The 26,116-nt window shown below is 37.5% G+C and overlaps 1 protein-coding gene across 3 annotated transcripts in view; it reads left to right on the forward strand.

Moving 5' to 3' along the window:
- Usp5 (ubiquitin specific protease 5) overlaps positions 1 to 26,116 on the forward strand; it is a 241,766-nt gene that overhangs the window by 104,295 nt on the left and 111,355 nt on the right. For all 3 annotated transcript variants that reach the window (XM_090374004.1, XM_090374003.1, XM_090374005.1), the window contains 2 exons: positions 3,529 to 3,764; positions 12,741 to 12,835. In XM_090374004.1, the coding sequence (XP_090230130.1) occupies positions 3,529 to 3,764; positions 12,741 to 12,835 (331 nt within the window). The remainder of the gene's footprint in view (positions 1 to 3,528; positions 3,765 to 12,740; positions 12,836 to 26,116) is intronic.

Genomic DNA, 26,116 nt, shown 5'->3' on the forward strand with positions numbered 1-26,116 from the left:
TGCACGGCAGCTAAAGAAAAACTGATTTAGGGACCACTTTTACCTCCTGTGTAAACAAAGACAGGTGAAATTTAGTGAAAGTGTGGAAGACTCATTTCTGCGAAACAACAGGTGAATTTCTGGGATAAAAAAAAATCACTCTCTCCTAATTCTCTAATAGGGTACTTATAGTAGAAAACAGGTTGAGCAGAGTCAATGTCTGTATCGGGAATATGCCTTAATCTTTGCCAATGGCTGTGGACACATAGATAGCAGTTGACAGCATGACTTCTCAGTACAGTAGAGGGGGGTTGTATAGGTTTTACTGGCACAACTAAATTGTGGAATGTTTTTGCTCTTAATTCGTGCTTTCTACAGCATCAGCTTTATTGCCTAAAGGCCAGATGTGCAAAAAATGTGTACCTAGGTCTCTCCAAATCAGTTCATTATGTGGAAATTTTCTTCGTTATATGGAAGCTATTTTCAATATAATGACCAAGGAGATATCAAAATTCACTAAATAGAAAAATTCGCTATATGTAAGTTCATTAGAGGCCTGACTGTGTTTAGAGCACAAACAGCATAATAAGAGATATATATTTTTTTTTTATGTAAACCCCAAAAACGACGTGTTAGAACCTGTAGTACTTAGTACTGTGCTTGGGTTGGAGGTTGAGAAGACGAAAGAAGATATTTGTTGACATTGGACTTGAACTTCTGTAGACTAATTTTCAGGAAATACGTGTGAAGGAAGGTTGTTCCAGAAAACGGCAGTTGAATGAATAAACGAGGAAGATTCTGTGAGTTTGAAGTTGGACGGTAAATGGATGTTGGCTGGTGGCGGCACGTGTTTGGACTGCTTTGAAAGAGAGAGCAGGAATTATAGAAGCTAATTCAGAAGAACAGTGCCCATGGAAGTATCTGTAGAAGTGGCATGCAGCAGAAACAGTACGTCCATGAGAGAGTGAGTGCAGAGACTCTGTTAGAGATGAGTCATTAATTAACCTAACTGCCCTCTTCTGAATGGAATCAAGAAGCCTGAGAGGGGTTTTGGGGGCACCACCCCAGATGTGGGAACAATATTCCATGGTAGGGCGGATTTGCGATTTATACAGAGTGAGCAGCTGTTTGGAAGAAAAGTAACGCTGAGAGCGAAAGAGAAAACCAAGTTTTTTAGATGCAGAAGAAGCAATATTTGTAATGTGCTTGTGCCAAGAGAGATTAGAAGTCAGGGTAATCCCCAAAAGAGATATATCATTTTGCCTAGAAATCGGAGTGTCACTAAAGATAAGCATAGGAGCAGAAGAATCCTTTTTTGCGAGATATAAGATAAGACTGAGTTTTAGAAAGGTTGAAATCAACTAAGTTGTCTTTGCCCCACTGGATCGGCATTTAAGGAATTGGTAGCAGATTTTCAAGAAGTTGAAGCTGATTGAGCAGGACAAGGTTTCTCAAAATGGAAAGTGGAATGCAATGTGCTATCATCGGCAAAACTATGGATAGGATTTCCAGTCAATGGAAGAAGCTCATTAATATACAAGAGGAAAAGAGTGGGGGGAAAGAACTGAACCTTGGGAGACACCGGCATTAGTCGAGAAGTTAGAAGACAGAGAGCCATCTACCATCACCCTCCAAATACGGAGGATGTGGAAAGGTCAGGGAATGACCACTGCATATCCCCGGAGCAATATGGCCTTAGTTGCTAATGCTCCTAAAAACCAAATAACAAACAAACAAACCATCACCCTCAGTGAGCGATCAGAGAGAAAACTGGATAACCAATTACTAAAAACAGTTTTTAGCAAACCATAAGATGGAAGCTTGTTTAGAAGACCTTTATGCCAGACACGATCGAAAGCCTTTGAATTAGTCCATAAATGGGTAACATAAGCCAGAATATCACCATTGGATCGACACTGATGGAATCCATACTGACGATTGTTGATCAGACGGAAGGTTTCTAGGTAGTTTAAAATTTGGCGGTTAATTGATTTCTCCATTACTTTAGAAAGAGTAGAAGAAATTGGATGGGAGGGATTTGTCACCCTTTTTCGGAACTGGCTGGTTATGAGCAGATTTCCAAGGAGAAGGAAAACACATTTGGAATAAGAAAGTGAAAAAAGGCGGCAAAGAATAGGAGTAAGTTCAGGAGCACAGGTTTTGAGAACAAGTGGAGAAATACCATCGGGACCTGGAGCTTTCTTAGCATCAAGATTCGTCAAAATCCTTCTGACGTCCTTTTGACGGAAGACCAGGAGGCATTGAATGGAGCGTGTTGGGAATAGTGGGAGGTGTTTTATCAAGATTGTTAATGCATGAGTTGAAAGAAAAATGGTATGCTAGCAGGTCAGCTTTATCCTTGGCTGAAGTGACAACAGAACCATCTGGTTTGGACAGAGGTGAGAGCAGAGATGGGCAAAAGTTGCGGCCAATAGCTTTGGCAAGAGACCAGAATGCTCGGCTACCATTAGGGCAAGAAGCAAGTTTTCTACTCTTGGCCTGTTCAAACTCTAGTTTGGACTGGTTAATAACTGCTTTACAATTGTTGCGAGCTTTGGTGTAGGCAGAAAATGAAACTGATGAATTAGAAACAAGCCAATTACGATATGCAACATTCTTCTCTTGAACAGCCTTAGCACATTTATTGGAAAACCAAGGTTTAGATATAGGACGAGATTTTAAAGTGGAGTGTGGGATAAAGGATTCCATTCCTGCAAGAATAATTTCACTGACATGATCTGAGCAAACGTTTACATCAGAAGTTTTGAAACAGTAATCTGACCAAGGAAAAGAAGAAAAGAAGTCTCGCAGGTCATCCCATTTTGCATTCTTGTAATGCCAAACAACACGAGGTTGGGAATAGCCATGAGATAAAGCTTCCATTGGAGAAGAGACAATCACCATATATATATGATACCAATTATCATGTGTTGTGTTTGTCATGTTTATATCTTTTTATACCTTCCAAAATTACCTTTTTTTTTTTTTTTTTTTTTTTCTTTGCTTCCTAACCTCTGGTATATACAATTCAGGGCATAACAAATTATAGTTCTGCATATAATTGTAACATGTGAATCAGTTTCTGGAGAAAATCATGAAATGATTTATATAAGATTATTTTATTAAGGCTATTCAGAGAGATTCCAAAGTTACATAGGTCATCCACGGCTTCATTTTTAATCATATTTTTATTGGCAAGTAAATTTAAAGTTCGTTTGTCAAATTTTTTAATCATAAATATTTAAAGTGTAACTAGTTGGCTCTTTCAAAGAAATTTATGAGTAAATTAGATTTTACTAGTGTGAGAGGACAATTGAAATTTATTTTTTCAAGATGAGGGGTGTCTGTTTCCACGGTCTCAGTTTTATTGAGAAGTCTAAAGATTTCTGTTATACTGTATAACTGAAATCCATGTAATAAATTTAGGATTGTTTGCACAGAAAACTATATATAACAAAATTTATAATTTCTAAAAATCATAAAAATTATTTTATATACTTATATATATGCTGTATATATATATATATACACTTATTTTATATGCTGTAGGCATGCTGACACTCTCCTGCAACTAAATAATGGTGTAAGGGTGCCACCCAGAGGCTGGAAATGTGAAAAATGTGATATGGCAGAGAATTTATGGCTGAATTTAACTGATGGTGCTATACATTGTGGTCGTAAATTCTTTGATGGTAGTGGAGGAAACAATCATGCAGTAGAGCATTATAAGGAAGCAAAGTATCCACTGGTAGTCAAATTAGGTACTATTACACCAGATGGAGCAGGTAAGTTTACTTATTTTCTTATCTTAAAATAATGGAATGATTTTGAACCAATGAAAAGTTTAAATTCTCCAGAAAGTGAGCTTAGACTCATTTGAACTATGATGGCTAAATTGTTTTCTTTATATAATTTGCCAGTACAGGTTTTGATGGTTTGTTTAATGTGTCTAAATTCTGTAGTTAAAATTTTTATTTTAATAGTTCAGGGTGAAAACAAGGTTTGTGTTACTGCTTTACATAGAATAATTGCCAATAGTTCCTAATGTAAACATATTAGTTTGTACTGTGAATCTCTTTACACTTGTTTTTTATCATATTACTTTTCAGTTATTAGTTTTAGTTCTTCCTTGTTTGCCTTATTTTTTGTTCCTTACTTCTCCTCTTGTGCTGCTTGACTGTAATGAGTTTATTACAAATTACAAATATTATTACAAATATACTATGCTCTCATTATGTTATTTCATTCTTTTATTCTACCACCATCCTTTTTGTTTAAATTTATGGCATTAAGTTTCATTTTGAACCTAGACATATCCATATTCACATCTAGAAACACACATTCATACTTCTCATCTTATGCAAGACCAGTGTGTGCTATATTGTAATTTCTGTGTGAAAAAGTACTGTGTACATCTTTGTACTTACTTTTCTGTTATAGGTGGACACAAAAGTACACTTCACTATTTGCCTCTGTCAAGTTCATTCATATGGTATGAATGAACTTAACATGAACTAGTATTGGATACCTTTTAAGTAGTATTTATTCCATTCTGTTTTTAAGGACTTATTGTGCTTCTAGACATCTGTTGAATTACCATGGGACATTAGTTCAGAAGCATTGAAACTTGTAATATCTCTTTGACATTGAAATCAAAACCCAGTGACTACCATCTAACATAAATAAATTGAAATAGTAGAGTACACCATCTTTTTGTTCTCCTGCAATATGGTATACTGTAAGGGGGAAAATGAAGTACATAAAAAAAATTTAGATTTTTTAGTCATAAATCATTTGAATTTTGATGATCGTATTTAAATATATATATATATATATATATATATATACAGCCACTCCCCGATTAACATAAGAGTTGTGTTCTGCGGAACTCTGCATAAGTCGGAAATTCCCTCATGCTTGTGGTGCCTCCGTAGCCAGGTGGGCAGGAGCAGCAGTGCGTAGCACGCTCTTCTTGATTAGACCGGGGTTCGAGCCCTCGACCACCAAATACAGAGGATGTGGAAAGGTCAGGGAATGACCACCGCATATCCCTGGAGCAATATGGCCTTAGTTGCTAATGCTCCTAAAAACCAAATAACAACAACAACCCTCATGCTTGTACAGCACTCGCATACTGAATTGATTGAATCAAAAAAGAAATGTTCGACGAACATGTGAATAGAATTGTTTATTGTAATTATTCATTTTTTTATCTTGCACAGTAAAAATTACAAAAGCGTGCAATTTAAAAAATTTCAAAATTATAAAATTACAGAAAAAGGGAGGTGACAGACATAATGTCAGTAAGTTTTATCTCTCGAGCATTGTTGCCAGAATCGATGTCTCCAGCTGATAAGTACGCCACTGCGGAGGTTGAAGGTGGAGATTTAGACAGGGTCGGCCGCTCAACCTTACGAAAGTACATATTAATGGATGACTGGACGGTGTCTTTTTTCTTTTCATCATAGATTTGTTTGTAGCAAGCAAGCATTTCATTCATCCCTCTGTTAACTTTTAAGAGTTGTTCGCTGTCAGGATCCATCTTCTCAAACCTCGCCATTGCCATCTCTCTGGTGATGAAGCATCTCGGCTCCTCATTTGGTTCATCTTGAGCTTTCATCAGCATTTTCTTCTTTCACTATTGCTGCCTGCAAGTCAATAAGTTCTTTGTTAGATAATTCCTTCTCTTCTTCCTCTATTAACTCCTCGACGTCTTTGGCAACAACCTCCAACTGAAGTAGCTCTGCAACCTTTACAATCTTATTTGTAACCTCTTCATATGATTCGTCTTTTTCAAATCCTTTGAAGTCTTTTATGTGCCGTGGGCATATTTTCTTCCATGCACCATTTAAACAACTTTTAGTAATTTCTGCCTAGACCTTATTAATGTTTAAGATGGTGTGGTAAATATTGTAAGATTTCCAAAAGTCTCTTAACGTAAAATTTTTCTCACCATCTACTGCAGGCAATGCCTGAGCAGATGTTGTGCTTAAATAGTGTGCTTTTAAATTCGAAATAACACCCTGATCCATAGGTTGAATGAGTGAAGTTGTGTTTGGCGGTAGAAATATGACTGTGAGCTCACGTTCAAATTGAAGTCATCTAGATGCATAAGATGTCCAGGTGCATTATCTAATAGAAGCAAAATCTTGAAAGGAACGTCATCTTTATGATATTTTTCAACCTCTGGAATGAAGTAGCATTTAAACCAATCCTCAAAGAGAAATATTGTTATCCATGCTCTCTGGTTCGATTGGAAATGCACAGGTAGGGTGGCTTTATTGATGCCCTTAAATGCACAAGGATTTCCAGAATGGTACACAAGCAGTGGCATTGATCTGTAATCTCCCGCTGCATTAGCCCCAAGCAAGAGTGTGGCCCTATCTTTTGAAGCTTTGAAACCTGGCATTGTCTTTTCCTCTTTGGCCGTGTATGTTCAATCCGGGATTTTTTTCCAATACAGAGCAGTCTCGTCAATGTTTAAAATTTGCTGTGTTGAATAGTGGCCTTCATCAATAATTTTTTCCAACACATCACAAAATTTCTCTGCAGCCGCAGAATCGACACTGGTGACTTTACCGCATACTTTAATGTTTTGGAAACCAGTGCGATGCTTGAACCTATTAAACCACCCGTTGCTTCCCATGAACTTGGCTTCGGGTTCGCTGTACTTATTCTTAATATCTTCATAAATGCTTCTTGCTTTTGCTTGAATGGCCATTGGACTCAGGGGCACTTGCTTCTGAATCTGATTTTCCATCTATATTATTTCCATCTTCAATATAGCACCTGAATGCTGTTTTGTGATCAATATTGATCTTAAATGCATTGAACCTTTAACATGTTTTTTTATATATGCACTGTCTTTTAAAATAATATTCACTGTTGAAGCAGCGAGACCTAATTCCCTTGCAATAGATGATAGACTTTGTCCTGCTTTGTACTTCTTAATTAATCATCTTCATTTCTAAATCAATTTTGTTTTGTTTCCTGGCACTGTCTGCACTTGCACTTTCCGTTGGTCACTTTCCCTTCATCATTGTTGTAAGTAAATAGCTATGAAGAGAAGTTTCTGAGAATTTGTTTTTTATATGATCGAAGATTTTAGTGAAGGGGAACTCATTTCACCATACATAAAAACCCACAGAATTCCAGTTATCTGGATTATCGCAAATGCAATAAGGTCGAGTTTACTACCCGTTTATAATAGGTTGCGCTAACAGAAAAGCCCAATAAACCGGAAAGTCAAATTGTTTTTATTGTTTTATGGTTGTGATCTCCAGAAATGTGTTTTAAAAATATATCACAAAGGCATTCAAAATTGATTCTTATAATGGAACATATGATAACGATGAAAGTATAGTGCAATTTCCATTTTAAATATGATCTTTTAGAGAGATAAATAGCTTAATAATACATGTATAGCAAAATTTTCAACTTCCAAGGGCTTGAAACAAATTACAAAAAAAAGAAAAAAAAAAAGAAACTGTGTTACTGGGTTCACATAACGATATTTTCACAATACCTCTATTTATCCCTACAGATGCAAAATACGGTTCCATATATATATATATATATATATATTTTTTTTTTTTTATTTTTTTTTTTTTTTCGGTTTGCACCGGCCGGCAAAAACTTACATAAAGTCAAATTTGCGTAAGTCAAGTATTACGTAGGTTGGGGAGTTCCTGTATATACACAATATGGAAAACTATATAAAAAAAATTTTTTTTAATGTAAAGCTATGAATATTAGAGAGAAGAGTAGAAGCCAAGAATGCCAATGGTAGATATTAGTGCCCAGCATATGAATGTTATTCTGTATTTACATACCTTCATTTCATATCTTGAACTGGTTTGTTTAAATTTGTTTTAATTATATATATTATATTCATCAATATATATATTCATTTGCAGGTGATATATATTTATTTTATCTATAGTTTCTGCCTTTTTAGTTTGTTGCGGTGAGTTCTTGGTTTGGCTAGCATTATATCCTCTTTCCTTTCTTGACAGCATAATTGCTGTAGCCATTCAAATGAAAGTAGCTTTGACGCTTATTTGAGTTGGTTTTGGTTTTTTTTTTTTTTTTTTTTAGGAGCATTAGCAACTAAGGCCATATTGCTCCAGGAATATGCGGTGGTCATTTCCTAACCTTTCCGCATCCTCCGTATTTGGTGGTGACGGGCTCGAACCCCGGTCTAATAAAGAAGCGTGTGCTACGCACTGCTGCTCCTTCCCACCTGGCTACGGAGGCTCCTGCTTATTTGAGTGACTAACAAAATACCCTCTCTCAGTCATGGTGTCTTCACAGCAATCTGAAAAGTTTGGAATTCATGGCCAACATTTCTTCATTTTCCCTTTTATTACTTTATATGATATTTCACAGTTTACTCAGCTTACTTAGATGGTTCTGGTGGTCCTGACATCTCTATAGCCAACAAAATTTTCAATTTTATTTAATTTTTTTAGCCACATCGGGTGGGTGTTACTATTATTTTTCTTTTACGTTGCTGATCAGTTTAATTTCTTTTGCCATTTCTGTTTTTACTTATTACAATTCCCATAGAACTTGCCATGTAGTTCCCTGTTTAAATGTGATATTTCACACTGTACTTTATTTTTAGCTAGTAGTCTCAGTAGCATTATTATTTGATTCTAAATTGTTCTCAATTATTGCCTCTTCCTTTTTCTAAATTTAAGTTTCATGGTCTACACTTTTGGCCTCTTACTATATATCTCTAAAGTTTTATTTCTTTGGTACTATTTTTAAATATATTCTGGTGGAATTAGTGTCTACAGTTTGGTGAGCAATTTTTTTTCTTTTTTGTTACATTCCCATACATATATTTTTCACTCAATTTCTGTACATCTTGCATCTACGCTTTTATTTGAATAAATTTTACACTTGGTGAGGCTGAATTGAAAATGGTAGAGGAAGAAAGGGATCTGGGTGTTATAATACGTGCAGATATAAAAGTTTTCTGAGCAGTGTAAACAGGCAGCCAGAAAAGCACATGGTGTCCTGTTGAAAATTCATCAACATTATCATCTCAGAGATGACCTGACTGAGGTTTATAAGGCTCTGAGAAGGGTTAGTAAAAGGAGTGAAGTCTGAATTTTCACTGTTATAGAAAATTCCAGAACATAAATTCAAATTACAGGACAGGAGAAGAGGTTTAGATTATATTGTAGGAAGTTTTCTTTTAGCCAGAATGTTGTTCATTGCTGAAACAGGTTGCATTCGCAGGTAGTTTGAGGCTGACAGTTTGAATAAATTCAGAGGTGAACTGGATAGTTACCTATGTGAGGAGGGGAAGCAAATAATTTGTATTTTTCTTCACCAGTGACTTTTCTGATCATTATTATAGATCATTATTATAGAGACGGGGCTTAGAGGGGAACAGGTATCCTGTGTGTTATGAGACACTCAGCCTAAAACACTGATGGATCCAATATCTCTCTATTTACAGAAGATTTAGGAGAAGTCCGGTTGGCCTGCCTCCCTAAAATCCACTCATGCACACCTTCTCGATGGTAAGCCCTGTTACGTCACTTAGGTGGCAACGAACGTGTAGAGTGGTTCTCTTCAAGACGCCTGGTCAGCGTGAAGAGGAAAAGACCAAACCCTCCAGCAATGAGAGCACAACAATACAAATGGCCCTCAGTCCCCAGCAGCTTTCACTCTCCCTCTTACGGCAGCGAGAGGATCAGAGTGGAAGCAGAGGGTGCTAAGAATCTCTGGGTACGACCAGGCTGCCATGCACGGAAATTGAACTTGGCCTGTTATAACGTACGATCACTCATCGGTGAAGACAGGATATTAGAACTGGAAAAGGAACTAGAAAATGTGAATTGGAATATCATCGGTTTGGCTGAAACAAGAAGAAGAAATGAATCACTTATAAGTTTATCAAGTGGAAATCTGCTGTACACCAATGGAAACAGTGAAAGGAGTGAAGGTAGAGTTGGGTTTCTGGTCCATAAAGATTTTAAAAACAACATTTTGGAATTCAAAAGTACATCACCAAGGGTGTCAAGACTAATACTCAAGATTTCTAAGAGGTACAAGCTAAAGATTATAATGATTTATGCACCAACATCGAGCCATGATGATGAAGAGGTTGAAGAAATGTACACTGAAATTGAGAGTCTTGTAGATGAGCAGAAAACCCACTACACTATTATCATGGGGGACTTCAATGCTAAGGTTGGAAAAAGGCAAAACAGCGCAGAAAGAGGAACTATAGGAAATTTTGGAATTGGTGAAAGAAATAAAAGAGGTGAAAGACTTGTGGAATTTGCAGAATCTCAAGGAATGTCAGTAATGAACACTTTTTTCAAGAAAAGGGTGAACAGAAAGTGGACATGGAAGAGTCCAAATGGATTAACAACTAATGAAATCGACTTCATCCTCACTAACAGAAGATATATTGTGAATGATGTTACCGTCCTGAATAAGGTAAATGTTGGAAGTGATCACAGAATGGTAAGATGTACACTTGATATAGATGTAGGAAAGGAAAGGAAAAAACTGACTCGAGTAAATAATACAAAGGTCTTTGAAATAACAGAGGAGGAGAAAAAGCAGTATGTACTGGAACTTAAGAACAAGTTTGAGCTTCTGCAGACTGCTCAGGACCAAGATATCGACGAGGAATATTACAACTTTCTGAAAGTGATAAAGCCCAAGAAACCTATAGGGAAACAGAAATCCAAAGAAGAAAAAATTAGTCAAGAAACACTTGTCATGATGAACCAAAGACGACAAATGAAGAGCAAGAAAAACACTGACAGGGAGAAAATTGAGTATACTGAGTTATGCAAAGCCATTAGAAAGAGACTCAGAGAGGACATAAGAAGATTTAACACAAGAAAAGTAGAACAAGCATTAAGGGAAAACAAAGGATTTAAATCAGCAGCCATGAGCAGTAATACAGAAAGACAAATGATACTGAAACTGAAGAATAGCGATGGCGTATTTATAAACAGCAGAGAAGGCATAATTCAAATAGCAGAAGACTACTATAGAGAATTATACAAGGAGCGAGGGAATGATACCAGCAGTGGGGAAGATGGATTGCAAAGTAGCAACACATACGACATACCCGATATTCTTCCTGATGAGGTAGAACATGCATTGAAGAAAATGAAGAATCGGAAAGCCCCGGGGGAAGATGAAGTTACTGTAGAGTTGTTAAAATTGGGAGGAAGAGACATAACACAAAAACTGGCAAGGCTCTTCACAAAGTGCACTAGAAAAGGTGTGATGCCTAAGCAGTGGAATAATGCAATCATAGTTTTGCTGCATAAGAAAGGAAATAAATCAGAAATTGGAAATTATAGACCAATTAGCTTGTTATCCCATATCTACAAGTTGTTCACAAGGGTCATTACTAACAGATTAGAAAGAATACTTGATGAGAATCAACCGAAAGAGCAAGCTGGCTTTAGGACAGGATTCTCAACTATGGATCACCTTCACGTAATATCACAGCTAATGGAGAAAGCAAATGAATATAAAACACCATTATGCCTGGCATTTGTGGATTATGAAAAGGCATTTGACTCCATACAGCATAAGGCAATGTTTCGGGCACTGGAAAGACAAGGCATAGATACTCCATATATTATGATTTTGAAGAAAATATATGAGAGTGCTACATCCTTTATTAGACTAGACAAAGACAGTAGCAAATTTAAAATCGAGAAAGGAGTTCGACAAGGAGACACAATATCTCCGAAGCTGTTTACTGCTGCCCTTGAAGAAGCTTTCAGAAGATTAGACTGGTCGCAGAAAGGAGTCAATGTGAACGGAGAGTACCTAAACCATTTACGATTTGCAGATGACATTGTGGTCATAAGCCACGATCCCAAAGAATTAGAGGAAAATCTTAATCAGTTATGCACAGTTAGTAAGATTTTGGACTAAAGATGAATATGGCTAAAACAAAAGTAATGATGAACAAGTATGCCACGGAAAGGGAAATAATGATTGAAGGAGCAGTAATTGAAAAGGTGGAGTCATATACTTATCTGGGACAAGTTATTAGCTGTAATAATGATAAATGGCTGGAAGTCAAGAGAAGAATAAATTTTGGATGGATAGCATTCAGGAAATATAGTCACATACTGAAGAGCAATATCCCAGTTTGTCTGAAACGTAAAATAATGAATCAATGTATACTCCCCACCATGACTTATGGAAGTGAAACTTGGGCACTCACCAAAAGAATGGAAGAGAAGCTGAGAACTACACAGCGAAGAATGGAACGAATCATATTGGGAATCAGACTGTTAGATAAGAAGAGAAACACATGGATTAGGCAGCAAACTCAAGTAAAGGACATTCTTATCAAAACTAAAATGGTCTTGGGCAGGACACATAGCTCGAAGACATGATGACAGATGGACTAAGAAAATAACGGAATGGTATCCAAGAGGAGCTAGAAGAAAACCTGGAAGACAAAGGCGGAGATGGATAGATGAAATTCATGAGTTTTCGAGTAGTAAATGGATGGCCAGTGCTCAAAACAGAAGGAACTGGAAAGTTGCTGGAGAGGCCTTCATCCTGCAGTGGATTGAAAATGGCTGATGATGATGATGATTATAGAGACTATATTCATTACTTATTTTGTATCTCTTCACAATTGCATGATTTTTCCATGTGTATTTTTATTTTTATCTACGTCACTTTATTGTATATCAATCTTATTTGAAAGTTTTGTTTAATTAAAAATATCAATGTGTTAATTTTTCCAGATGTGTATTCATATGATGAAGATGATATGGTAGATGATCCTAACTTAAGTGCTCACCTTGCTCATTTTGGAATTAATATAACTCAAATGGAAAAGGTATTTTTTTTTTTTCCTTCTGATACCAGTTAATAAAAATTACTTATTAAAAAATAATCTCTTGACTTAAAATAAGGATGAACACCACTTAAAATTTTTTGCAATAAGGATGAACACCACTTAAAATTTTTTGCAACCTCAAGTAACTAAATCTGCAGTGTTATTCTGTGAACATTATTGCAGATTTAGAAATTGCAGCTGATTATAATTAAAACTTTTAAAAGCTTAACTTTTTTTAAAGTTTTTACAGTTCTGAGTTTTTTCCAAGCTCGTTGAGCTGAGTGGTCAAGCACAAGGGCACAGATTGCACATGCTCAAGTGACCATGGTTCAAGCCTGTGTAACTACTAAATACACTTAGTGGACAGAAATTATGGGATACCTACCTAGTAACGGGTAGGCCCACCTTTCCCCTGGATAAGGGCAGTCACACGGTGAGGCATTGAGACTACTAGTTCACAAAAGCGTTCCACAGGTATTTCCATCCCTGCTTACTGCACTGGTGTCCATAATTTCGTCTCATTTCTGAGTGAAGGATCCAAACCTTGAACAGACCTTTCCACAGCATCCCAAAGATGCTCCACAGGGTTCATGTCTATTGAACGGGGAGGCCATTCCATGGTGGTAAAATTTGTGGTATGCTCTTTGAACCACGTTCTTGTTACCATGGCTCTGTGGGGAGGCACATTGTCCTGCTGGAAGGATCCATTTCCCTGGGGGTGCACGATGACAGTGAAGGGAAGCAAATGATCTGCAAGGATGGACACAACCTGGACCGTTGAGAGATGTTTCTAGACATACCAGAGGTCTCACCATGTGCCAGTTGAACACGATCCAGATTATTACTGATCATCCACCTGCCTGAACAGTTCCTTGTTGACATGACGGGTGCATAGCTTCATGTTCTGCCAGATATGTATCCTCCCGTCCTCTCGAAATAACTGGAAACAGGACTCATCGGACCAGAAGGCCTGTCTCCAATCATTCAAGGTCCAGTGCCAATGTTCTTTTGCCCATTTGAGGTGTAGAGTCCTGTGTCATGGTGTTAGCAATGGGACTCTCTCTGGTGGGTTGGTGGCTCTTATAACCTTATTGCAGCTAATGATCCCCTGATGGTCTTGTTGGAAATGTTTCTGGAATCTTCCTCATTGAATTTGGCAGTGATTTGTGCCCCTGTCGCTCTCTGGTTGGGTGAAACAATGCGAGACGATGTCGATGGTCACATTCATCCACCACCTTTCTCTGCCTACAGCACTGTCCACGATGAGATGGTATTCCGGAAATGGTGTATTCTTGATACACTCTTGATACTGTTGAATGAGGATAGTGCAATTTCTGTACCACCTCCGCGATAGAGTGACCCATGCATTGGGCACCCACTATCATCCCTCTTTCAAAGTCGGTTTAACTCACGACATTTATCCATACTGACATTGAATTACTGTTTACGTGAATGCAGTGTACCTATATACTTGCCAATTGGTGGGTTCGTCCACTAGTGAGAGGGCTGACAGCATCACATTGCCCCGGAACCAGGTATCCCATGAATTCTGTTCTTTCTTTTAGTGTACAGTGTCTTACATTCCCCCTATCTTGTATAATCCTCAGACCTGATGTGGTCATCCCAGAGTATAAACAGAAAATTTATTTCATTTTATTTTTTTATTTGTAGGAAAAGCTACAAATTATTGTAGCTAAAGATGAAATAGTGTCTGTAATTAAATTGCCTGTTCAGAATTTCATTGTCAAGATAACTGATTGAAGGAAAGCATTCAGATTTTGCATGTGCATTATATAAGCAGGTGATGTAGAAGAAAGTTTCACATAAAAAATATATCAATAAATGATATTGTAAATTTGAGGCAGTAGTTTTTAGGTATCATCGGCAAACATGGACAAAAACAAATTACAGACCATGGGTGATCTTAATAATTTTTTTTTTTTTTTTTTTATGAAAACCCCAAACATGAGAGGCATTAGAACCTATAGTACTTAGTACCGTGCATGGGTTGGAGGTTGAAAAGACAGAAGAAGATATTTGTTAACATTAGACTTGAACTTGTGTAGGCTTTAAATTTCAGGAAATACATATGAAGGAAGGTTGTTGCAGAAAATGGCAGTTGAATGAATAAATGAGGAAGATGAAAAGTTGGTTCTGTGAGTTTGAAGCTGGACAGCAAATGGATGTTGGCTGGTGATGGCATGTGTTCAGACTGTTTTGAAAGAGGGAGCGGGAATTATAGAAGCCAATTCAGAAGAACAGTGCCCATGGAAGTATCTATAGAAAAGGCATGCAACAGAAACAGAGAGTGGAGAGACTCTGTTAGAGATGAGTCATTAATTAACCTAACTGCCCTCTTCAAAATGGAATCTAGAAGCCTGACAGAGGTTTTGGGGCCACCACCCCAGATGTGGGAACAATATTCCATGGTGGGGCAGATTTGAGATTTGTACGGAGTGAATAGCTGTTTGGAAGAAAAATAATACCAAGAGTGAAAGAGAAAACCCAGTTTTTGAGATGCAGAGGAGCAATATTTGTAATGTTCTTGTGCCAGGAGAGATTAGAAGTCAGGGTGATCCCCAAAAGAGGTATATCATTTTGCCTAGAAATCAGAGTGTCACCAAAGATAAGCATAGGAGAAGAAGAATCTTTTTGTGAGATATAAGACAAGACTGAGTTTTAGAAGGATTGAAATCAACTAAGTTGTCTTTGCCCCACTGGAGAATTACCTGGAGATCGGCATTTAAGGAATTGGTAGCGGACATTTGAGAAGTTGAAGCTGATTGAGCAGGGCAAGGTTTCTCAAATTGGAAAGTGGAATGCAATGTTCTATCATTGGCAAAACTGTGGATAGGATTTCCAGTCAATGGAAGAAGGTCATTAATATACAAGAGGAAAAGAGTGGGGGAAATAACTGAACCTTGAGGGACACCAGCTTTAGTGGAGAAGTTAGAAGAGAGAGCCATCTACCATCACCCTCAATGAGCGGTCAGAGAGAAAACTTGATAACCAATTACAAAGAACAGTTGGCAAACCATAAAATGGGAGCTTGTTTAGAAGACCTTTATGCCAAACACAATTGAAAGCTTTTGAAATGTCAAGAACAACTGCTTGTGTTTCACCAAACTTTTCCATTGAATTTGTCCATAAATGGGTAACATAAGTCAGTATATCACCTGTGGATCGAAACTGACGGAATCCATACTGGCGATCGTTGATCAGACGGAAGGTTTCTAGATAGTTTGAGTTGGTGGTTAATTGATTTTTCCGTTACTTTTGAAAGAGTAGAAGTAATTGCAATGGGACGATAATTAGATGAGAGGGATTTGTCATCCTTTTTAAGAACTGGCTGGATATGAGCAAATTTCCAACCAGAAGGAAAAACACCTTTGGAATAAGAAAGTGAAAAAAAGGCTGCAAGGAACAGGAGTAAGTTCAAGAGGACAGGTTTTGAGAACAGGTGGAGAAATACTATCAGGACCTGGAGCTTTCTTGGCATTAAGATTCGCCAAAATCCTTCTGATATCCTTATGATTCTGATATCCTTATGCAATTCTGCCCAGACACGATAGGAGGGAGTATATGATGAGAGCCTTGTCGATCAATTCGGCCCTGGAAAGATTGTGCAAGGCTCAAGGGGTAGAATTTTTTTCAGCCTGGACTGTACTTGTTAACAGGAGAGATTGCTTCTACAGGGATGGGATACACTTAAATAGAAAGGGTGCAAGAATATTTGCTGATGCTATCGAGGCAGTGTTAGGTGGGTTGGAAAACTGCTAGCTTGGTGGGAGACAAAGACCAATAGATTGACAGTAGCCACTGGCAGAGGTGAAAGAGATTCTTGCACTGCTTCTATTAGAATGAGCAGAAGCCTGGAAAACAAGATGCATGGTATTTCAGAGACTGCTGGGAGCCATTGCGGTACAAGTAAACACATGGGTTGTGTTAGGGTAGCTAAGAATAGAAACAGGTGCAGGTATACTTGCGTGTACACCAATGCTAGGAGTTTAGTAAATAAATTTGATGAATTTGAGGTATTGCTCAAAACATCAAAGGCAGATATTGTTGGGATATCAGAGACGTGGTGTCACACAGATATAAGGGATGCAGAATTGCAATTTGGGGAGTACAACGTCTACAGAAAGGATAGACAGGATAGGAAGGGGGGAGGGGTTATGCTATTAGTTAAGAAACACATAAAATCCAAGGAAGTGAAGCCAATCGACATCGCCGGACAGTGCAGTGTTGAGTCAGTTTGGTGTGACATAAGCATTGGGAGATCAAAATTGAGTAGGAGTGTGCTATAGGCCTAATGACTCTGATGAGTATAATAAGGAACTGTACAGGGAAATAGAGTGGGCCAGTAAATCAGAGAGTCTTATAATGGGAGATTTTAATTTCCCAGATATTGACTGGAATTTGGGGGCTGGTTACTCACACACTAGCAGGGCTTTTGTGGATTTATTGGATGATTGTTTTCTACATCAGCATGTTCGGGAGGCAACTAGAGGGAGTAATACTCTTGATTTGATTATCAGCAGTGATTCTTCATGCATTAAGAATCTGCAGATAAACGAACCACTAGGTGGCAGTGATCACAGTGTGCTGAAGTGGGATTTACTCAAAGAGGTAACTACCATTATGGGTAAAGGGAAGGGTTATTGCTTCCGTAAAGGCGACTACGATGGACTGAGACAGTATTTAAATTCGATACAGTGGGACCAACTGATGATGTTACCAACAGCAAATTCAAAATGGGAAGCATTCAAAGAACTTATCTTGGAAGCTACTAGGCTTTACATACCAACTAAGAAATATTGTTCAAGGTTTAGGCCAAAATGGATGTCAGATGAACTAATGAGGCATATGGCAGAGAAGAAAAATGCATGGGATACTTACAAATTAACACATGACACAGAAGCCTATGATAGATACAAGTTGATATGCAACCAAGTTACAAAGGAGGTTAGGCAGGCAAAGGCAGATTACGAGAAATCCTTGGCAAGGGATGCAAAGAAAAACAGCAAAGAGTTCTTTACTTATGTTAACTCTAGAAGGAAGGGGATGAATCAGATTGGTCCACTTGATATTGATGGGTCAACTGTTGATGATCCTGCTCAGGTAGCTAACAAACTAAATGAATATTTTGCATCGACATTCACACATGAGGAGTTATTCAGCAAGGGGAATGCCAGAGGTGTATTCAACTCTAGCAGTAAGCTAGAGAATCTTGAAATAACTGGGAGTAAAGTGGAGGAGAAACTGTTGAAGATAAATATAAGAAAGGCACCTGGGGTGGATGGGATCTATCCAGTTATATTAAAGGAAGCAGCAAAGGAAGTAAGCAAACCCTTAGCCATAATTATGAGAGCTTCCTTGGACTCAGGGGAGGTACCCATAGACTGGAAATGTGCAAATGTGACCCCAATTCACAAAGGAGGATCAAAGGCTGACACAAGTAATTATAGACCTGTGAGCTTAACTTCTGTTCCAGGAAAATTAATGGAGGCACTGGTTAAAGAAGCACTGCAGGATCATTTAGACAAGACTTCAGTTATAGCTCAGACACAGCATGGTTTTGTTAAGGGGAAGTCTTGCCTGACCAACTTGATTGGATATTATGATGCAGTCACAAAAGAACTGGATGCAGGGAATAACTTTGACATTATATACTTGGATCTTAGAAAGTCTTTTGATACTGTTGCACACGGAAGACTGCTACACAAATTGGAGCAGTGTGACATTGGAGGCAAATTGCTGCTATGGATAAAGGGGTGGTTGAGGGGGAGAAGACAGAGAGTGGTAATCAATGGACACTGCTCATCGTGGACTAATGTTATTAGTGGAGTCCCTCAGGGCTCAGTGTTGGGTCCATTATTGTTTTCTGTATTTATAAATGATATTGATGATGGTATATCAAGCTTAATGTCCAAGTTTGCAGATGATACAAAGGTTGGCAGGGTTGTCAAGGACACTACTGACACTATGCTGCTGCAACAGGATCTGGAAAGGTTGAGCAGATGGGCTGAGAGGTGGCAAATGAAGTTTAACATTGACAAATGTAAAGTACTACACATGGGAAACAGCAACCCCAGAGCAACGTATCAACTCTGTGGTACTACACTGACAGTGGTAGAGAATGAAAGGGACTTGGGGGTGGTTGTGCAGGCAGATATGAAGTTCTCTGAGCAGTGCAGACGGGCTGCAAGAGTAGCTCATGGAGTATTGTCAATGATATACAGGAATTTTTCCAGCAGGGATAAGGAGGTGATTATTCCATTGTATAAGGCAATGGTCAGGCCACACCTAGAGTACTGTATACAGGTCTGGAGGCCTCATTTCAAGAAGGATGTAGAGCTGCTGGAACGAGTACAGAGAAGGGCAACAAGATTAGTGAATGGAACAAAGGGGTGCTCTTACGAAGAAAGGCTTAAGTTTTGCAAATTACAGTGTCTGGAGACTAGGCACCAGCGAGGTGATCTGATAGAGGTGTATAAAGCCTTGAATGGTTTAAGCATGCTCAATGCTGATGGGATTCTTCCTCTAGCTCAGAAAAATCACCTGAGAGGGCATAAATTCAAATTGAGGAAAGACAGATGTAGGATAGACGCAAGGAAATTTGCCTTTAGCCAGCGGGTGGTTGGTTGGTGGAACAGACTTCCATCCCTTGTGGTGGAGGTTGATAGCCTAAATAAGTTTAAGGCTCAGCTGGACAGGTATTTGGAACGAACAGAGGGGTGAGGTGGAAGTGGGTTTTTTTTTTTTTTTTCTGGCTGATGCTGCATAAGCTTGCTTTCTTGCATCAAATGCCCCTACTAATGCTAATGCTAATGATGGAAGACCACAGGAGCCATTGAATGGAGCATGCTGGGAATGGTGGGAGGTGTTTTATCAAGATCATTAATATGTGAGTTGAAAGAAAAATGGAATGTAGCAGGTCAGCTTTATCCTTGGCTGAAGTGACAATACAACCAACTGGTTTCGACAGAGGTGGGATCAGAGATGGGCAAAAGTTACGGCCAATAGCTTTGGCAAGAGACCAGAATGCTCGGCTACCATTAGAGCTAGAAGCAAGTTTTCTACTCTTAAATCTAGTTTGGACCTGTTAATAACTGCTTTACAATTGTTGCGAGCTGTGGTGTAGGCAGAAAATGAAACTGAAGAATTGGAAACAAGCCAATTAAGATATGCAACATTCTTCTCTTAACAGACTTAGCACATTTATTGGAAAACTAAGGTTTAGATCAAGGATGAGATTTTTTAAGGTAGAATGTGGAATAAAGGATTCCATTCCTACAAGAATAATTTCACTGACATGATCTGAGCAGATGTTGACATCCGAAGTTTTGAAACAGTAATCCGACCGAGGAAAAGAAGAAAAGAAATTTCACAGGTCATCCCATTTTGATCTTTTGTAATGCCAAAGAACACGAGGTGGGAATAGCCATGAGATAAAGGCTCCATTGGAGAAGAGACAATCACCAAGTTGTGATCTGAGGAACCTAAAGGACCACTCACTTCTACCCTGTACTTAGAAATGTTGTTTGTGAGAAAAAGATCAAGTGTGTTGGCTGTATGGTTAGGATTGTTCAGTATTCTTGTAGGTAAATGAACAATCTGTGCGATGTCATTAATTGCAAAAGCCTCAGCATCTCGACCAGCTGGAGTTGTGACCATTAAAATTACCAAAGAAAATTACCTCACTGTTAGGAAAGTTAGACTGGAGAAAGTAAAGTTGCAAAGACAGGAAGTCAAAGCATTCCAAGTGATTAGTGGAGTTGGGAGAATGGTAGAGACAGATTGAGGTAGAGAGATTTTAAACTAGAGAAGATTGAAAAGAAGAGATTCCAAATTAAGTCTCTGAGAGGGAATATCAGAATGGACATATGCACGAGTACCAACTTTGGAGCTAAAGGAATCGTACAGCGAATAATTTGGGCGACTGAGATGAGCAGTGGTTGAATCAACCGATAACTGAGATTCTGTTAGAAAAAGTATATGGGGTTGGGCAGACTGTAAGTGGAAATAGTTGCACCTGAGTAATGTGCAGTGACCAACACACAGTGCCTCAGAATCTATTGTATGGGAATTTTTTCCCCCCTCCTTCACACCGTTAATGTATTGTAAGAATTTCTTTGCTGCTTTTTATCAATCTAAGGTTCTCAAACCACTAGTTCAGTTAACTTTTTTCTGAAAGAGAAGGGCAGGCCCTTAGTAGTTTCTTTGATCACCATTCTGTACTGCCAAAAGCATACCTGCAGAGCCATGAACATTTAGGTGGCTTTGCATGTTCAATTTTGTTTCTGCATATGAAAGCAGTGTATGGTATTCTACATGAATATTCTCTAATAATGGGAATAAAAAGTTCTTTATTTTAATATGTAGTAAATGTGTTATTTAATTTTTTTTTAATGCGAAGTTATTTCCAAATATTGTGGAAATAACTTCGCAACTGTGATGGCATGTTGCATTACCAGGGTACCTGCCCGCCCACTGATGGTGAAGCCCACTAGGTTCGAAACGATCGTCTGGGTGGTGGTATCCGCTGAAAATAAATAACTTCTCTACTAGAGAAGCGTTATTTATTTGAAGTAATGCAATAGCAGCTATCTCGTTGTGGCAACCACAATATGAGATACAATTAAAACAATGCCTATTACACCACATATGTAGTTCAAATTTATGTGTTAACTATGGTGTATTTACACCGATATAGTTAATCTTTATTGTATTGTGTACAGGAAAATATAGGCAATTTCCCTTTGTGACAAACTAAAGCCAGATCATAAATATTTTTAGTTACAAGATTGCTGATAACAAAGATCCTCAACATCATGATTCTGAGCATCTTAGTATTGGGGAAAAGACCAGTAAGATACATAATAGTTTAAAAAAAAAATTTTTTTTTAAAAACTGAAAATATATTAACACAAATACAAAACAGATGCAACTAGAAGAAACAATGATAGAGCCAAAAGGAAAAAAAAAAAAAAAAAAAACCAAAACAGAAAATAAAATATATAAATACATAAAATATTTAAAATGCATAAAACCTCTCTAATAATTTGTCTAGTTCCTCTTTAAATTTTTTAAGCTTGTTCCAGCAATCAGTCTACTCTCTGGCTGAAAGCTGATTTCTACATATCTACCTGTAACCATCCTTCCTCCATTGAATGGTTTGAGCAGGCTCAATGCTGATGGGATACTTCTACTTGCTCAGATTAAGAACCTGAGGGGGCATAGATTCAAATTGAGGAAAGACAGTTGAAGAATAGATGTGCAGAAGTTTGCCTTTAGCCAGCAGGTAGTTGATTGCTGGAACAGACTTCCATCTTTGTTGTGGAAGTTGATAGCTTAAATAAATTTAAGGCTGAACTAGACAAACATTTGGAGTGACTGGTTGTTTTTTGTTATTTTTTTTGGCTGTTGCTGTATAAGCTTCCTTTCTTGCATCATATGCCTCAACTAATCCTAAATTTATGGCCCATTATGTGTGTTGTCTGAGCAAGTGTAAGGATGCCGTCAACAATTAGCTTCTCATTCCATTCAAAGTCTCAATCAGATCTCTTTGCACCTGCGAGAAGATCTAATTGAAGTGATTATAAGTTTTAAAATACAGTGGATTCCGGTTATTTGGGCCACTGGTTAATCGGGGCAGCCGTTTATTTGGTTCAAATCTTAAAAACAGAAACCAATCGAGAAAATAGCCAGGGTTTACTTCACTTAATTGGGACAAAATGCCGTTTAATCAGGGCAGGAGACCGCAGCACTGGAGATTACCCTACGATTGTCTCCGACGGTACCATGTGGTTTGGTCGAAATTCTGGAGGTCACAACCATGAAACAATAAAAATAATTAGCAGTCACCTGTTTATTGGGCTTTTTCTGTTAGAGAAATCTATCGTAAACGGACAGTAAACTCGATCTTACTAAATTTGCGATAACACCGACAGCTGGAATTCTGTGAGTTATTATGGTGAAATGTGTTTACACTTCCATGAAATCTTTAATCATATAAAAAAATTAATTTTCAGATCTTCTCTTCATTCCTATTTTTAAAGCTTTGTAACTCGTTACTCCGTTCTCACTTGCGTGTATTGTGTTACTTGCAATTTGTGTGTGCTGTGTTCTTTATTATTGATTGCTTATCTTTTTACTGTTTTAAATTTTAACCCCCACCCACAATTGTCAGTGAACAGAAATGTCAACTAGTTCGTATGTACATATAACAGTACATTCAGTCCTCGTATAACACATGTTTACACTACACGAATTCGATCATACACGATTTATAAATAGGGGAACGATATCTTATATAACACGAACCGAATTCGCTTATGCACGATTCGCCTTTGTGTTTTCAAGACATGGCAGTCGAACGCGGAATCACCCCAACTGAACGCAACACGATAGGAATGAAGAGAAGATTCTGAAAATGTATTTGTTTTTTATATCAGTGAAGGGGAAACACATTTCACCATAATAACATAAAAACCAACACAATTCCAGCTATCGGTATAATCACAAATGCAATTGGATCGAGTTTACTACCAGTTTATAACAGATTCCACTCGCAGAAACGCACCTGGAAATTGTTTTTATTTGTTTTATGGTAGTAACCCCTAGAAATGTTCTTTAGTAAAATGTGAGGTGTTAATAGTGTATCTCTGCCTTTACAGTGTTGTTCATTCAGTTGTTACATGTGCGCAGCTTTGTTTAGGAAGCAAAGCGTGCCTCCTCGTTTTGTAATTGTGCTTTATTCCCTAAAAATGAGTGAAATACTTAAAAGGTGTGAAAAAGGAAGCGTCCTGGTGAAGACACTGCAGATTCACAGAGAAAAACAAAAGCAATATCGATAAACAGGCGGACTGGGTCAAAAATTCTTCCCCAGGAAAATTTATAGTGGCCTCATACTATGGTTTATGGCCAAAATCACACCGGCCTCCGGCCCACCGGAGTTTCCCCTGTAAGGCTTATGGCCAGTCCGCTTCTGTCGATAGAGAAAAAATATGAAATTGTGAAACGCTTTGAGCGAAATGAAAGACCATGTAATATTGCACGTGCTATAGACCTAAATGAGGCAACGCCGAGAATTACAAAGAAAGCAGAGAAAATAAAAACAACTTTCATAGCAGGAACAACTCAAAGTGTAATTAAAATCCATTAGATTAAGACACAAAGAATTGGAAGAGATGGAATGGCTGTCATCTGTTTGGATAGAAAATCAAACAAAAAAGTTTGTTTACAATAGAAGCAAAAGCATTAGCAATATTTTATTACATAATAGCTGTAATAAAATACTTACGTATTACTTAAAATACCTAAGTAATTAAAATGCTTGCGTATTACGTATTTTATTACGTATAATAATAAATAATTGTAATAAAATACTTATGTATTTTATTACAATTATTTACGATTAATAAACGATTATTTATTGTGTTTGGTAATGTTTTGGTTACAAATGTGTGTTCAATCTTGGGCGGTTGGCGCCTAACCCTATTTTTCCCATAGGGCCTGTTGTTTATATTGCACGATTTTGCGTTGCACGAGGGTTTCTAGGAACACAACTATCGTGCTATATGAGGACTGACTGTACGTATTAATTATTCCGATTATCACGTATATTCTTCCGATTTTCATGTATCATTTAATTTTTTAATTGGTAAGGTAATAAAGGGTAAATTCGTGCTTAATATCTTTGCTTTTAAAGCCTGTGGATAATATTCCTCCTATTTTCGCTAATTAGAATCGCTGTTTAATAAAATTAAAATTCAATTCACAAACGTGATCACAATGACCGGCGCTTACTACACGTCGTATAGTGAACGGTATTTTACTATGGTGAGTTCGTCATAATGTGATTTGATTGTACAGTGAACCAATTGTAAGGGGGGGGGGGTACATTGTATTTTTAACTATTTGTGTGAAACTTCGGATAATTGGGGCAGCTGCTTAATCGGGCCAAAATGCGCTAGTCCCGATGTGTCCCAAATAACCGGAATGGACTGTACGGTAAACCTCCGCTATTCGTGTATTCGCGGTCGCTGATTTAATATAAAATGAAACCTAAAGAAATGTGAATTTTAAAGCGCCGTGAACATTTTCCGCTATAAAAAAACATGGGCGTTGCTAAAATTATCTTTCCCGGTCAAAACAGCGCTCAGTGGGTGGGGGAAGAGGGGTGACAAAATCGCGAGCTTGGATGTTTCTCGCTAATCCTTGTTCGGTATGTGTTATGCACTTGTCATGGAAGGTTTCATCGTTTGTTTTTAATTTATATGCTTTTAAAATTGAATAAATTTATCAATTTATAAATTGATATGCTTACAAAATTGATAAATCTACCATTTTGCAGTGTAAAACAGAGTTTTTCAAGTGTGTTAACGGAAGAAAGTGACTTTATTTGGACAAGTTCTTTCTAACCCGTACAAAAATATGGCTACGAATAACAAGGGAAATGTGAATGTGAAATTATCAAAGAAGGTGATGACATTTGCGAATAAAATTGAGCTATTAGACAAAATTTCTAATGGTAAAAGTGTCTCCTCAGTGGCAAAACATTATAAAATCAATGAGTCAACGGTACAATCAATCAAGAAATCAGAAGAAAAAATCCGCCGTAGTGTCCGTGAAAACACACTAATTGCTTCAAAAATTTGCTCTGTAACTCGTGATGTTAAATTAGAAAAAATGGAAAAGGCTTTAAATCTGTGGATAGAAGACCGAACTCAAAATAAAATTCCGTTAAGTTCACTCATCATTCATGAAAAGGCAAAACTCCTTTATCAACACTTTAGCGAAACTGGTGATAGCACTGGCGGGATAAGTTTTTTAACTAGCAAAGGTGCTGGTTTGAAAGATTTGTTTGAAATTTCTAATAAATATTACATTTAATATTACACTGTTTCTTATCTTCATTTCAATGCCATATGCTTGCATTTCACTATGTACTGTCTATATACATAGTCATATTATGAAGGTACCTATAATACATACATAGACAAAATTTTAGACTAGTTTTTCTTATATATTTCATACTTTGGAACGGAACCTCTTTATTACTATGGGAGCCATAACTCAGTATTCGCGTTTTCGGTATTCGCGGCATTTCTCAGGAACATAACCCCCGCGAATAGCGGGGGTTTACTGTATATGTTTCCATACGTTTTTTTTGCTAACGCTATATAAGTTTTTCTTCTCTGCATTGTTTTACCAATATTGTTACTATTGTTTTATTTATATATATGTATATGTTAAAGCTATCTTAAGTTTTTATTT

This window comes from Mastigoproctus giganteus, chromosome 5 (assembly GCF_048544385.1).
Source record: "Mastigoproctus giganteus isolate SK-2022 chromosome 5, ASM4854438v1, whole genome shotgun sequence".
Lineage (NCBI taxonomy): Eukaryota > Metazoa > Arthropoda > Arachnida > Uropygi > Thelyphonidae > Mastigoproctus > Mastigoproctus giganteus.